At 34.2% G+C, this 16911-nt stretch overlaps 1 protein-coding gene and 1 pseudogene across 1 annotated transcript in view; both read right to left on the reverse strand.

Moving 5' to 3' along the window:
• The window catches only part of LOC120079314 (TMV resistance protein N-like), a 40901-nt gene extending 26451 nt beyond the window's left edge, over positions 1-14450 (reverse strand). Inside the window, 1 exon segment of the mRNA XM_039033466.1 lies at positions 13738-14450. Within this exon segment, the coding sequence (XP_038889394.1) occupies positions 13738-14282 (545 nt within the window). The 5' untranslated portion in view covers positions 14283-14450.
• On the reverse strand, positions 6557-11757 carry LOC120079315 (annotated as a pseudogene).
• Positions 14451-16911: the final 2461 nt, after the last annotated feature.

Consider the following 16911-nt stretch of genomic DNA (forward strand, 5'->3'; position numbering starts at 1 on the left):
CTGATTTGGAAAAGGTTGGACAAAATTCTAGCTAATCAGGAATTGGTTGAGCTTATCCCGTCTATCAACGTGGATCATGCCAATTCTCGGAGGTCAGACCATCAACCAATTGTGGCTCGATGGGATCTTGGCCAGAAATTAATTCTGTTTGACCATAGATGGAGTAGATTTAACGCTTGCAAGGAATTATTGAGAAGAGACATGGAGCGTTAGAGATTCTAATAAAGAGATTGAAGGGTTCCAATGGAAGATTTTGAGTTGTCTAAAAAATTTAAAGGCATGGGATAAATAGTTTGAGTGATTTTCGTCCAATCAGCCTTCGTAATGTGCTCTATGTTGAAACGTTTGTCATTATTAAGTTTTATTTGTGGCATTTAGTGTGACTTTTGGGTTTTGTAACTTTTAGTTTTTTGTAACCAATAGTGATTTTTAAGTTATAGGAGTTATGTGAGTTATGAGCATTTGATGACATTTTTAAGTTATAGGAGTTATGTGAGTTATGAGATTTTTGTAACCATTGCCATTCCTATGGTTATGTTTGTAAACCTATATAAAGGCATACTTAGTTGAATGGAAAATACATCTCTCATTTTTCATATTTGAACTCCATGTTTTTTTTCTAACATAGTGGTATCAGAGTAATAGAAAATATTGAGAAAAATGGCCAACGGTGGGATAGGTTCACTTCAACTACCAATACTTACCAAGCACAACTATGACAATTGGAGCATCAAAATAAAAGCGTTACTAGGAGCACAAGACTTGTGAGAGATCATGGAGAACGGTTTCCAAGAGGCTGAAGCTGGAGCCAATCAAGCGCAAAGAGATGCGTTAAAGAAGATAAGAAAGAAGGACAAGAAGGCCCTTTATATTTTGTATCAATTGGTGGACGAAGATATGTTTGAGACCATCACCAATGCGGAGATGTCAAAAGCGGCATGGGAAAAGCTCCAATCGACTCATAGAGGAGCCGATCGTGTGAAAAAGGTACAGTTGCAACCTTACGTGGTGAGTTTGAATCTTTATAAATGAAGGAGACAGAGGTGATAGCGGAATATCACACAGAAGTAATGGTTGTCGTCAACAAATTGAGACGGAATGGTGAAGAAATCACCGATGTTCGTGTCATGGAAAAGGTTCTATGAAGCCTAAATACAAAGTTCGAGATTATCGCCACGACGATCGAGGAGACACAGAATCTCGAGAACATGACAATTGAACAATTGATAGGCTCGTTACAATCCTATGAGGAGAAAAAGAAAAGGAGGATGGAGCAAACAAAGACCGCTGAACAATTTCTCCAACTCAAAATCAAGGAGGAGAATAGTCGTGGACGTAGAAGAGGTCGTGGTGGTCGAGGACATGGTGGAAGAGGTGAAGCCAACACCGATGTTTCTCAAAACTCGTCTGAATCCTCAAGAGGAAGAGGAGGTCGTGGTCGTGGAAGACGTGGTGGAAGGTCCGGGAGAGACAAATCTCATGTAAAATGTTATAATTGTAACAAATATGGACATTATGCGAATGAGTGTTACTCATCTCAAACAGAGTCGATTGATCGAAAGCATCAGGACCGATCAACTGCTAGCACATCAGAAGCCCATTAAGGGCAATCCAATTATGCAGAGGAGAATGGAACCTTATTTATGGTTTCAAAGGGAGAATAAGATAGTCAAGATAGTATTTGGTATCTTGACACAGGAGCCTCGAATCACATGTGTGGAAAATGCGAAATGTTTGTGGAGTTGAACGAGATGGAGAAAGGTAATATTGCCTTTGGAGACAATTCTTTGGTCCCCATCAAAGGAATAGGTAAAATTCTCATTTGATTAAAAAATGGAAAAAATCAATATATCACAAATGTTTATTACATTCCCAATGTAAAAAATAATATATTAAATGAAGGACAATTGTTAGATAAATGTTTTAAAGTTTAAATGAAAAATAATTGTTTGTATTTAAGGGATAATCATGAGAGACTTATTGCTAAAGTCTCAATAACCAAAAACCGAATGTTTCTTTTGAATATATGTAATGATATTCCAAAATGCTTGAAGACGTGTTATGAAGATCTCTCTTGGCTATGGCATCTACAGTTCGGGCACCTCAATTTTGGAAGTCTAGAAGATTTGTCAAAGAAGAAGATCGTGCGAGGTTTATCACACATTTACAAGCCAAACCAAGTGTGTGAAGGGTGTTTGCTTGGCAAACATCATCGAAGTAGTTTTCCGAAGGAGTCTATGACAAGAGCAAAGAAGCCTCTAGAACTCATCCATGCCGATGTACGTGGAATGATCAAACCAGAGTCTCATGGTAAAGTAAATATTTCCTTCTCTTTATTGATGATTTTTCTAGAAAAACATGGGTATACTTTTTGAAGGAAAAATCAGAAGTGTTTGAAATCTTCAACAGATTTAAGGCACGTGTGGAGAATGAAAGCAACCTTACAATCAAGGCCATGAGAACCGATCGAGGTGGTAAATTCACATCAAATGAGTTCAAACAATTTTGTGATGAAAAAGGCATCTGACATCTGTTAACAGCCCCAAGGACACCGCAACAAAATGGCGTGGTGGAGAGGAAGAATTGGACAATCTTGAACATGGCAAGAAGCATGCTAAAGACAAAGAAGATGTTGAGGGAAATTTGGGCGGAGGCTGTAGCTTTTGCGGTTTATTTGACAAATTGAGCACCAAACAAAAGTATACTTGAAAAGACGCCTCAAGAAGCATGGAACGGAAGAAAGCCTGGGATTGGTCACTTTAAAGTGTTTGGGAGTATTGCATATGCTCATGTGTCGGAAGAAAAAAGAACCAAGCTCGATGACCGAAGCGAGAAACTCATATTCATCGGCTATGATGCCAGTTCAAAGGGTTATCGTCTTTAAAATCCTTTGAGTGGGAAGGTAATGATTAGTCGTGATGTTGTTTTTTATGAGGAAGCCTCTTGGGATTGGAATATACAAGAGGAGGAATATGATTTCCTTACATATTTTGAAAAAGACGATGAAAATGAGCCGACCAGGGTTGAAATGGGTGAAGGTTTGCCCATTCCAGTGCCACCTCATTCGACCGATCGATCATCATCTGAAGATTCATCCAGTGATTCGGAGAACAAAATTGGCCCAAGAGGAACTCGAAGTCTACAGGAACTTAATGAGGTAAATGAAAATCAAAATGACATAATTCTCTATTGTCTTTTTGGTGATTGTAAGCCTATTAGTTTCCAAGAAGCCATTGCAAGCAAGAAATGGAATGAAGCAATGGATGAAGAAATTCGAGCGATAGAGAAAATGACACATGGGAGTTAACCAAGCTTTCAAAAGGGCACAAACCGATCAGAGTGAAGTGGGTATACAAGACAAAGAGAAAAGTCAATGGCGATGTTGAGAGGCACAAGGCGAGATTAGTGGTGAAAGGTTATAGCCAACGACATGGCATCGACTATGATGAGGTATTTGCCCCTGTTATTCGCCTTGAAACTATTCGTTTGATTATTGCTTTTGCAACCCATAATCATTGAAAGATACATCAAATGGATGTCAAATTGGCATTCTTGAATGGAATTCTTGAGGAAGAGGTCTATGTAGAACAACCATTAGGTTATGAAGTCAAGGGTGAAGAAGATAAAGTGCTTCGATTGAAGAAGGCACTTTATGGTTTAAAGCAAGCACCAAGAGCATGGAAATCGAAGATTGAAAAATACTTTCAAGAGAAGAAGTATATGAAGTATCCTTATGAGCATATCCTCTACATCAAAATGCAAGGTGAAAACATACTAATCATTTGTTTATATGTTGATGCTTTAGTATTTACCGGAAACAATCCTAGCATGTTTGATGAGTTCAAAAGAGAGATTGCAAAGGAGTTTGAAATGACGGGCATTAGTCTTATGAGTTACTATCTTGGGATCGAGGTCAAACAAGGTGAATATGGGATTTTTATATCCCAAGAGGGTTATGTTAAATAAGTGCTCAAGAAGTTCAATATGAATGATGCTAATTCAGTTGGAACACCAATTGAATGTGGAGTCGAAATCACCAAGCAAGATGGAGGAGAGAAAGTAAATTCTACATATTTCAAAAGCTTTGTTAGAAGTTTGAGATATTTGACATGTACAAGACTAGATATTATTTATTCGGTTGGAATTATTAGTCGATTTATGGAGGAACCGACAACAACACATTGTAAAATGGCAAAAAGGATTCTTCGCTACATCAAAGGGACGATTGGGTATGGTCTTTCCTATGTCTCTTCTAGCAATTTTGATATTTTTGGTTATTGTGATAGTGATTGGTGTAGTGATTTGGATGATCGATAGAGTACTATGGGGTTTGTGTTTTTTATTGGTGAAACGGTGTTCACATGGATGTCAAAAAAGAAACTCATAGTCACACTATCAACATACGAGGCAGAGTATGCCGCAGCAACTTCATGTGTATGTCATGAAATTTGGCTAAGAAACTTAGTGAAGGAGTTGATGTTTCAAATGGAAGGTCTAGTGAAGATTTTTGTGGACAACAAATCGGCCATTGCCTTAGAAAAAAATATGGTATTTCATGAGAGGAGCAAGCACATTGATACCTGATTTCACTACATTCAGGATTGCATTACAAAGAAAGAAGTGGAACTCAAATATATCAAGTCACAAGACCAAACAGCGGACATTTTCATAAAGCCCCTCAAGTTGGAGACTTTTATCAAAATGAGGAGTTTACTTGGTGTAACAAATCAAGTTTAAGGGGGGGTGTTGAAACGTTTGTTATTATTAAGCGTTATTTATGGCATTTAGTGTGACTTATGGGTTTTGTAACTTTTATTTTTTTGTAACCAATAATTATTTTTAAGTTATAGGAGTTATGTGAGTTGTGAGCATTTGATGGTATTTTTAAGTTATAGGAGTTATGTGAGTTATGAGATTTTTGTAACCATTGGCATTCCTATGGTTATGTTTGTAAGCTTATATAAAGGCATGCTTAGTTGAATGGAAAATACATCTCTCATTTTTCATATTTGTCCTCCACGTTTTTTTTCTAACATTCTACAAGATTATTTCAAAAGCGCTGGCTAACAGGCTTAAACAAGTTCTAGACGAAATCATATCTCCCCTTCAATCTACATTTGTCCTAGGTCGTCACATTACCAACAATGTCCTTATCTAATTTGAACTCTACCATGCAATTAATTTTAGAAGAAAAGATTGGGAAGGCTAGGTAGCTATGAAAATAGATATCAGTAAAGCATATGATCGAGTTGAATGACCCTTCATTTGCGATGTTTTGAATAAGCTAGGTTTCAGATAAGATTGGATATCTCTAATTATGAGCTGTTAGGATTCAAATTGTTTTGAAGTGTTGTTTAACGAAATTTCAAGAGAGATGTTTACACCTTCGAGAGGTGTAAGGCAATGGACCTCCTCTCCCCTTAATTTTTTCACTTTTGTGTAGAAGGTCTCTCAGCTAGGATTGTTTCTAGATGTTGATTTGGGATCAAACCCCTCCCTTCACTAGGAGAAGTATTTTGTGGGGGAGGAGTTTGTTTAAGAAAGGATATAGGTAGAGAATGGGATTGAGTATACAAATCTATGTGTCTGAGGACCCTTCGATTCCTAATGGCAGACATATTAGACCTTGTTTGATTCACGACTCATTTAAGTTGAAAAGGGTCTCAAACTTTATTATGTGGAAGGCAATTGGAATGAGGAGTTTTCAAATAAGCATTTATTTCTCACAGTGTGGTTGACATTCTCAAAATATTATTAAGTGGGTAGTGGTTTTCTGATGAAATTATATGAGATTGGATTCTAAAGGAAAGTTTTAGATGAGGAATGCTTAACAATTAGGGAGACACATAAGCAAGACTCTCAAAGGCTGCTAGTCTAATGAGGCTGACTACACGAACATGTGGGACGCTCTATAAGGTTTAGAGGGCCACCCAAATTCCAAATTCATGAAATGGAAAATTATTGAGGGTTTTATTCCTAATGCTTCTAATTTAATGAAAAAAAGGAATTTCAACTAATTTGAGTTGTTCTTTCTGTAGGACTCACTTGGAAACCACCAACCATTTGATTTGGGATCATAAAATGGCTAGAAGCTTATGCTTTTCTTTCCCTCTAATGTTGATGTGTTGGCTTTGGGCAGGGGTTGCTGGAAGCCGATTGAGTACTGGGTCTGTCTTTGTAAAACCAACAACAAATAAAACTGAGGTATTTGGAATTATTGCAATGCCATGCGTTTTAGAAACGCCCCTCCTGATCCTCAAGCTATCATTCTTGCTGTGGAAAAGACTTTAGAGATTCTTTCATTAAAGAGAAGCAACCTTGTCTAGAATCAGTTTAAGCATCAATCCACTTGTTAGTCGTTGGAAGCTTCCAAGAGAGGGTTGTTGGAAAATGAATGTTGATGCCGCCTAGTCAAAGAACACTCAGAGCAGTGAAACTGTTGGAAACACTAGGCCCTCACAATACAACTCAATAGATAAGAGAAGAAGATTGTTCTCTTACTCACACAAGATTGGAGAAACTAGAACTTAAATATTATTTTATTTTCTTGGCTTGCTTACAAATGACAAATCTTACACATATTTATACTAGTAAGAAAATATATCAAAATACATCAATGATAAATGCAAATACATGTGACTTTTCACCAATACATGAACATTGGCCAATGTATCTTGTAATTCATGTATTCAACTATTCCTTGAATCTCAACTATTTATGTACCTAAATGAATTTAATGCATGCACCTTGAATATAAGTCTAGATTAATTCTATCATTCTCCCTTAATCTAGACTTGAGCAACTCCAATCTTTTTGAACTTAACAAATAAGTTAAACTTCATGCCTTCGTAAAAATATCCGCCACCTGATCTTGAGACTTGCAATGCTTCACTATCACTTCTCCATCTTTAACCAAGTCTCTAATAAAATGATACTTGATTCTAATATGCTTGCTTCTTCGATGGAAGACTAGATTTTTTGATAATGCAATGGCAGAACCATTATCACAATATAAAGTAGTCTGACTTCTTTGTGTACACTTCAATTCTTTCAACATCCATCTAAGCCATAAAGCTAGATATCCAGCTGCAGATAAAGAGATGTATTCTGCTTCAGTGGTAGGAAAAGCAACAACAGGTTTTTTTTTTTAAGTCCATGAAAAAACACTCGAAGCAATGCTAAAAACACAACTAGATGTGCTTTTATGATCATCAACATTACCACCCCAATCACTATAACAAAAACAAACTAACACTTATTTTGGAAATTTCTTGTGATAAATTCCAAAATTAATAGTGCCAAGAATGTAATGAAGCACTCGCTTACCTGCTTCCCAATGACTACTTTTTCAGGCTTGAAATGAATCTGCTTAACATACTTATAGCAAATCGAATCTCAGGTCTTGTTGCAATCAAGTATATCAAGCTTCCAACTAAGCTTCGATATAAGCTTGTATCAGCATCTTCTCCAATATCATTCTTGCTCAATTTCAAATTTGCATCCATAGGCGTGTTACAAGGAAAAGCATTTTGCATTATGAATTTTTTCAGCAAATCACAAGTATACTTTTGTTGTGAGATGACAATCTCTCCATATTTTTTATTGACTTCAATCCCCAAAAAATAATGGATGAAACCCATATCACTCATCTCAAATCTTTTTTCATGGAATTCTTAAAATCATCACACAACAGTTCATCATTTCCAGTAAAAAACAAATCATCGACATATAATGAAACAATAAGAAATTTTCCATACTTATCTTATTTGACATAGAGTGCATGCTCATATAGACATATTTGAAAACCTGTCTTTATAAAGAAATTGTCAATGCGACTATACCAAGCTCGCAGAGCTTGCTTCAATCCATACAAGGCCTTTTTCAACTTGTACACTTTGTCTTCTTCTCCCTTTTTTACATAACCCAAAGGTTGTTCAACAAATATCTCTTCCTTCAAGTGTCCATTTAAAAAAAGTGGTTTTTACATCCATTTGATAAACTTTGCACTCATTTTGAGCAACTAAAGACAAAATCAATCGAACTGTCTCAATTCTTACCACAGGAGGAAAGATCTCTTCATAATTCACACCATATTCCTACTTGTAGTCTTTTACAATAAATCTTACTTTGTATTTTTCAACTTTGACAATTGACTTCAATTTTGTTCTATACACCCATTTTACTCAAAGAACTTATTTGTTTACTTGAAGATCCATCAACTCTCATGTTTTCATTTCTTTTTATTGCATTAATTTCTTGATCCATTGCAATCTTCCATTTTTCATCTTGGATTGCCTCATCAAAATTTATAGGATCAACACCGGAAAATAATCCAAAATTAGCAACATCATCATCAATTCTACTGGTAGCATTATAAATTTCTTGAATATTTCTCATTCTCTTTGGTGACATATCACACTTATGGAAGATGGCGATGCAGATGAAGATGACACCACTGCCTGAATCTCTACTTGCTCTGAGTCTTGAGCATCTCCATTCCCATCCATGCTAACATGATATGGACTATCTGCTTCTCTAACGACATCCTAATTCAAAGGTTCATCTTCATTGAAAATCACATCCCGACTGACAATAATCTTTTTCGACAAAGGATTATACAACTGATAAGCTTTAGAATTTTCACTATCGCCTACCATAATACATTTTTCTGATTTATCATATAATTTGCCCCTTAGCTTATCTGGTATATGAGAATAAGCTATACTCCCAAAAACTCTCAAGTGACGAACACATGGTTTCTCACCACATCATGCTTCATAAGGAGTCATACCTGGAACACTTTTTGAAGGAGCTCGATTCAAAACATAAGCAGTACATGCAACATCTCCCCAAAACTCATTGGCATCTTTTTTGCTTTTACCATACTTGTTGCTATCTCTATGATTGTTCCGTTCTTTCTCTCTGCAACTCTTGTGGAGTCATTCGAGTTGTCTGTTGATGATGAATACGTTGTTCCTCGAAAAATTTATCAAAAACGATATATTTTCCACCACGGTCAGATCCCAAAGTTTTTATCTTATGGCCATTTTGATTCTCAGCTAAAGCTTTAAAGATTTAAAACATTCAAATGCTTCACTTTTTTCTTTCAAAAGATAAATCCATAACTTTCTACTGAAATCATAAGTGAAGGTTATGAAATATCGATTACCTCCATTTGATATTGTACGCATGGGACCACACAAATCTGTATGAATCAACTCAAGAGGTTTGGAGTTTCTCCAAGCTTTACTAGTTGGAAATGGATCTCGATCATGTTTTGAAAGTATACACACTTCACAAATATTTGTCTCATGGTTGATATTTTGAATGCCTCTCACCATATGATTTTTGCATAAATATAATAGTGATCCAAAGTTCAAGTGACCATATCAAAAATGCCAAAACCAGGATGGATCCTTCAATATGCTGCTAAAACAAGAGATTTGACCATATGTAAATTTAAGAGGAAACATCTTATTAGCAGTCATCTTTACCTTGGCAATAAGAACACCAGTCTGATCTTTGATGGCACACGCACCACCTTCAAATAAAACTTTTAGACCTCGTTGAAGCAATTGGCCAACACTCAAAAGATTATGCTTTAGACCTGGAACATAGAATATATCTAGAACTCGTTTTGTGCCTTTCTTCATCTTAATAAGAATATCACCTCGGCCTTTGACTTGCAATATGTTATTATCGCCGGTTCTCACTTCACTTTGGAAAAATTCATCCAATGTAACAAATATACTTCTATTTCCTGTCATGTGGTTACTACAACTACTATCAAGATACCATGTAGATTCTATAACATCATCTTGAGCACTACATGCAAGAAATAGAACACCTTCATCATTTTTCTCCTCTTTATGCATCATGGTGGAATTTCCATCTCGATTTTTGGATGCCCAACAAGCTACTTGAAAATGACCATACTTTTTGCAATTAAAACATTGAATGTGAGAAAAATTACCACGACCACTTCCTTGATTCCTGCCAAATCCTTTTCCTATTCCACCTCCTACTTTTCAAGATGAAAAAGAGCTTTCTTGTTGATTTTCAGAATTCATATCATTTCTATTATCATAGTTTCTTCCACCTCCTCGTTTTCCACGGCCACCACGTCATCCACGAGAATCGCCTCTGAATGAAATTTGCATCTGAAATTCTTTCTCGGGATTAATATCAAATTGTTTCAATCTAAGCTCATGAGATTGAAGAGAACCCACCAAGCTATTTACTGATAGTGTACATAAATCTTTTGATTCTTCAATTGCAGCAACAATATGCTCAAACTTTCTTGGCATACTTCGAATCTTTTCAACAATTCTTTCATCACCCAATTCTTCTCCATTTGTTCTCAAACTGTTGACAATCGCAAGAACACGATTGAAAAGCTCTTTAACAGTTTTGGTCTCTTTCATCTTAATGCAATCAAATTCAAATCCGAGAGCTTGTAATCTTACCATCCTTACCTTATTTTCTCCTTGATAGGTGGATTATAAAATATCCCAAGCGGCCTTTGCAGAAGTAACTGTTGAAATTCTTTCAAAGAAATATTCATCAACAACTTGATAAATGAAGAACACAGCCTTCTTGCCTTTCTTACGAGTTTTTCTCAACTAAGCAAGTTGTTGATTAGTGAGCTGGTTCTGATTCTCAACATCAGTGTATCTCTTTCAACAATATCCCACAGTTCTTGTGAGCCATAAAGCACTTTCATTTGAATAATCCACTGATTAAAATTCTTTCCACTGAATCTTAGAAGTTGGGGTTGCAACATGTTACCACTTGAAGTCATTTCTGATCTTAGCTCTAATATCACTTGTTGGAAACAAAGTAGGCCCTCACAATACAATTCAATAGATAAGAGAAGGAGATTGTTCTCTTACTCACACAAGATTGGAGAAATTCGAACTTGAATATTACTTTATTTTCATGGCTTGCTTACAAATGAAAAACCTTACACATATTTATACTAGTAGGAAAATACATCAAAACACATCAATGATAAATGCAAATACATGTGACTTTACTCCAATATATAAACATTCATCAATGCATCTTGTAATTCATGTATTCAACTATTCCTTAAATCTCAACTATTCATGTAACTAATTACATGTAATTCATGTACCTCAAATATAAGTCTAGATTAATTCTGTCAGAGACTAGTTTGATTATTCGTGATTGAAATGGCTGACCTATTGGGGGTGGTTGCATCACAATATCTACCAGTTGGTCGACTAAAGTCTTAGAAGCTAAAGTCATTGTCAATAGTTTAAGGTCCTCCTAGTTTCTAGGAATGGGCAGAACCTCCTGATAGAAGTAGAGTCGGATTCAATCAAAGTCATAAAACTTTTGAATCATCTGATTTCCAACTTACCTGAGTTTTTTTTTTAATGATGAGACTCTCTTTCTAGCTTCTTATGTAAATATTTCTCATTTTTGTAAAATTCTTAGAGAGACGAACAAAGTTGCTCATAATCTAACAATTTTAGCTTCTTCTTCTAGGCCTACATCTTTTTGGAGAGAGCTTTTTTCTTCCTCTGTTTTATCATCATCTTCAAGATGGATTGATGTTTGGTTGTTGGTTTGTTTGTTGGTTTTAATGGATCTCAATTTCAAAAGAAAAAGTAAACTACTTGTTCTAAATCTCTAAAAAGAAAAAAATGAAAATCACAATAAATAAATTATTAGAAAACAGCCCCATTTTTAGGGAAAGAAAAGTAAATGGTTATCAAATACAATCTTAATTTTTAGTTTTTAGTTTTTTATTATATTTTTTTAATATTGTACTTATTTTCTAACTGTTTCTTTACAACTATTTTACTTTTTGTAAAAGATTCATCTAATTTGAATCTTGGCAAAAAGTCCAAACAGAGGGTCAGACTATTTCTTTTTAGTTCTCAGACTTTTGCTCATATGTTTTCAACGTATTTATATGAAAAAATTTAGATAATTAAAGGATGGAAAATACTTCTAGTCCATAAACTTTTATTACAAATAGCAATTTAGCCATTGAAATTTAGATAATTAAAGGATGGTAAAGATTTTTAATCTCTAAACTTTTAAAATTATAACAATTTAGCCATTGAAATTTAGCATGGAACAATTTTAGTTCTTATACTTTCAAACTTGTAATAACTTTAAGTCTCTTACATTCCTGCATATATCATCACACTAAAATTAAGTGTCACCTTTTATCATATAGCAAATTTGATCTGGAATGAATTTATTAATTTACACATGTAATAAATTTCATTAAACTTTGATACTTTTTTGAATTATGAAAACTAAATTGTTACTATTTATAAAGTACAAAGAGATAGAATGATCAGTGAGTGTACCCTCATATCTAAACTAAATTGACATATCTAAATACTTAAATTATTACTTATTAATGTTCATAGATTCAATTGTTACAAAATTATTTTTAATATATCTAGTATTTGAAATTTCAAAATGCAAAATCATGCTTAAAATATATATTTTTATATAAATATAACATTTCAAGTAAATGCATTTCATTGATTTTTTGTTCAGAGTAAATTTGGATATTATAATATATAATAAAATATATGATCTTGTAAAATATTGATGGTAATAAATTTATAACATAAAACATGTTCTGAATATTTAGTCGATAACCATATCTATTTTATGGCTTTTAAATATATTATTAAGCTCATTTTGAACTATTATTTAAATTGAGATTCAAATTTGAAATATACTACCAAAACTTCTTTTACATTGAACTGTTGTTTTCATATTAATTTTTATTTTGACTTCACGAACCATATGAATCCTCAATCAAAATAACTCTTTTTTCAAAAGAAATAATAAAAAAATGTTTTTGGAAAAAGATTAGTTATTTTTAAAATATTGATTACACATATTTTGCAAGTAAAAAAATAAAATAAAAAATTGCTTACAAGCAAAAATTATTATAGTTTTGCTTTCTATTCTTTTATTATTTATTTTCATTTGGATTTTTATAGGTGAGAACTGAGAAGATTCCTCTTATTTTCTCTCTCCTACCTCCCTTTCCCTTTTTCTAATTTATTATTCTTTGTCTAACTTAAAATATCACTAGCCCTCTTAATTAATTTACTCCATCTTTTAGCTTCTCTCTCTAAACTTCTTTTTTTTTTTTTAATCACCTCTCACTCAAACATCTCTTCCTTCCTTCAACCTTTGTTTTAATAGATCTTTTGGTCTCAAACTCTTCTCCCATGCTTTTCAGGAAAAAAAGAAAAAAGAAAAAAGAAAAAATTTCTCCCTTTCCCTCCAAAAGAGATTACAATGAAAAATTCTCCATCATATCCGCTTACGTACACCTCGACTAAATTCACAGGATAATCGACTGCTAGATCCTATAAAATTTGGATATCAAGAAAACTCGTAAGATATTAAATCCTAGGTAGGTGACTATCATAAATTGAATTCACTACCTCTTTGCCCATCATTCCCTTTTCTATCTATTTTACAAAATATATATAATCAACTTAAAAGAATAGAAAACATACAAATGGTTACCAAATATGTTTTTTTTTATTCTAAAAGAAAAACTATAAGATTTGTGACCACTTTTAGTAAATATTTTTGATATCCTTCATAGATCTTATAATTATGAACTCTACAAAACATAATATTATATAAACATTATTGAACTACAAATTCACACCAAAGAACAGAAGAAAAGAAAAAGTTGAAGAGAGTGAATAATTACTTAACTGGAAATCTTGGATATGCCATCCAGAGAGATGCCCAACTTGGTTCATTGAATATCTCCAGCTTTCAACTTCTTCAATATCAATTTCAGGATTTGCTTCATGTTCATTAAAGTGCTTCTCAAAGTTCCCCTTTTGCTTCCTCGCATTCGCTGGATCTATTTGGTAAAATATTGGAAGAACCAATTGATCCCTCAACTCCTTACACATTACAATCTTTTCTATTTCCTTCATGCAAACCAAATTCCCATAGTTCTCTGAAAAAACCACGATCGATGACCTCGATTCTTCCACCGCTTTCATCTTCTCCACTAACGGTTTCCCTCCGTCTTCTTCGTCCTCGTCGTCTCTGAAAACTACAATTCCTTGAGTTGTCAGAGCTTCATGGAGATCGGCTGCAAAACTACGTCCGGTGTCCTTCGCCCTGTGCCTGAGGAAAACGTCGTAGTTTCGTAAGGGAGGAAGAGGAAGAGATATAGAATAAGGAGGAGAAGGAGAAGATAAGGATGTTATTGAAGCTCTTCTCTCCATTATTGCTGGAGACGCCATTGAAAACTGGTTAGAGCTTCTGTGATACAAAAAAATGGATACTAATGGTTTAGAGAAGAAAACTAAAGTGATTTTTCTTCTAATAATCAACTCTCCAAGTGGGTGGCCAAATGATTCTCTCTCTTTCTCTCATTTGGAATTTCATTAGGTGGCCTCAATGGTTTTCAAATCTATTATTATGTTTAAATTTTATATTCGTTTCATCTTTTGAGGCTTTATACTTTTTTAAATAAACAGTTTTGATGGCCCCATTTTTTCTTTGGAAATTTATGGAATCCATGTTTGACTAATATGACATCAAGGTCCATGGAGTTCAAATGGTTTTTCAACATATATTTTTTATTGTTGGTGTTCATATATCTATATTTCTATATGAATATTTATTTTACCTTTTATTATCTTTATTCATTCCATATTTGCAAAAGGTCTTTCTTCTATATATCGAGATCTAATGTGCACATATTCAATATGAAAACGAGATTAATATTCCTATTCCTCCAATTTTGTATATAATTTTGGCTTTTAAACAAAACCCTAGCCGCTACCACCACCACAAAAAAACCCTAGTTGCTGCTCCGGAATTCGAGTCGCCGATGTCAAACGACGACCACAACCACCACAAAACCCGCCGCACCTTTTCTTCCTCTGTAATAAAATCCTAGTGGCCCCTAAAAAATCCTAGTCGTCACCTAATTATCACCATTGCTAGAACCCTAGCTGCCAAATGAAATGGCACACTCAACTTCCAACAATCTCGGGTTAACTTTACTAGGGTCTTGTCATTGTAGTCCTTGGGTACCACTACCATTGCTGGTCAATCTTACAACAACCGTCGTCGCTGCCGATTTGCCTTAAAATAGCCACCATCCTTAATTGTGTTGAAGCGTCACTGCTAGTGGAAGAAGAAGTGTTTGATGTGAGTTTTGTGCTCGTGTGATCCTCCATCATTGACGTCGTCGTCCGTGTCTTATGCCATCATTGTCGGTGCCTTTCTCTATATTGTCGAGTTCATGCTCATGTTGTCCATCGTTGCTCGTTGTTGTCTTCCGTCAAATTAGCTGCTCATGATCGTGTCTTTAGTTTTTTTTTTCTTTTGTTATGGTCCAGTTCACCTTTCCAGTTTGGTTCACTCTTTATTTGAATCGGTCCAATCAAAAAATTGGGTTCGACATCTGATTTGGTCCAACATTTAGTTTTGCTTGGTCTATTGGTTTTTTATTTAAAATCTAGTTCATTTGGTTTGGTTCACGTGTGGTATGGTTCAATTTTTTATTTTGGTTGGTTTAAAACTGGTTTGGGTTGCTTCTATTGGATCTGGTATAAAAACTCTTTCTTTTTTTGGTTGAATTCTACTATTTGTTAAATTTTCTACAATCTTACGAGAGAAAATTCATTAAATCCTAGAACTGCCACCCACCAATATTCCATCTAATAATTCATGTGTATCTTTGACTCATACAGGTCCGAAGACATTCTCATATAGTAATTCATCTCCGTCAGTTATTTACTTCGAAGCTTCATATCACATGACTATTTCTTCCTCTTTCTTAATTCGTGCTCTCCATCATATTGCAATGAGAAAATTAGAGTCGTTGATGGTTGTTTTTCTTCTATTGCAAGAAAAGAAACTATTAAATTGACTGAAAATATTTCTCTCGAATCTGTCTTACATTTTCTAAAATTAGCCCATAATATTTTATCTATTTCTAAACTTTCCAAAGATTCTAATTGTCGTGTTACATTCTTTGAATCTCATTGCATTTTCTAGGATCAGGATTCGGGGAGTATGATTGGGAGTGCTAGGATGCTTGACGGTCTCTACTACTTTGATGAAGATTCTTTAAGCAATAAAATAACTCATAGTCTTAGTAGTATCAGTTCTCTTTCTGTTTAAGAACGAATTATACTTTGATATCATATACAAGGACATCCCATTTTTTTCTTATCTCAAATATTTACTTCTAATTTTATTTAAGGGAGTTGATTGTTCATCTTTTGATGGTGAAAGTTACATTTTCTTGCAAACAAATTCATCAGGCACATATTTTCCAAAACCTTATAAGGCTTCAAAACCTCTTTATTTAATTCATGTCGATGTTTGGGATCCTTCTAAGATTACGACTCATAGTGGAAAAATATTGTTTTTTAGTTTTATTGATGATCATACTTGTTTATCTTGTGTTTATTTAATGCAAAAAAAGATTTGTGGTGAAAGACATTTTAAAACATTTTTACAATATGATTAAAACCCAATTTCAAACCAAAATTTGCATTTTGCACTAGGATAATGGAACTGAGTACTTCAATGAGCTTTTTGGTGAATTTTTTAAAGACAAAGGAATTCATCAATCTATATGTCAATACTCCTCAATAAAACGAGATTGTTAAAAGGAAAAAATAGGCCTTTACTTGAAGTGACACGTGCTATAGTGTTTTCTATACATGTTTCAAAATATCTATGGGGGAAGCAATTCACACAGCTACCTACCTAATAAATAGAATGCCTAGTAAGATCTTGAATTTTAAAACTTTCATCGACTGCCTTAAAAAAGATTTATTAACATCCCGCATATATTCTGAATTACCCCTCAAAGTTTTTGTGTGTGCTACTTGTGTTCACATACTCGAT

This window comes from Benincasa hispida, chromosome 6 (assembly GCF_009727055.1).
Source record: "Benincasa hispida cultivar B227 chromosome 6, ASM972705v1, whole genome shotgun sequence".
In the NCBI taxonomy this organism is placed as follows: domain Eukaryota; kingdom Viridiplantae; phylum Streptophyta; class Magnoliopsida; order Cucurbitales; family Cucurbitaceae; genus Benincasa; species Benincasa hispida.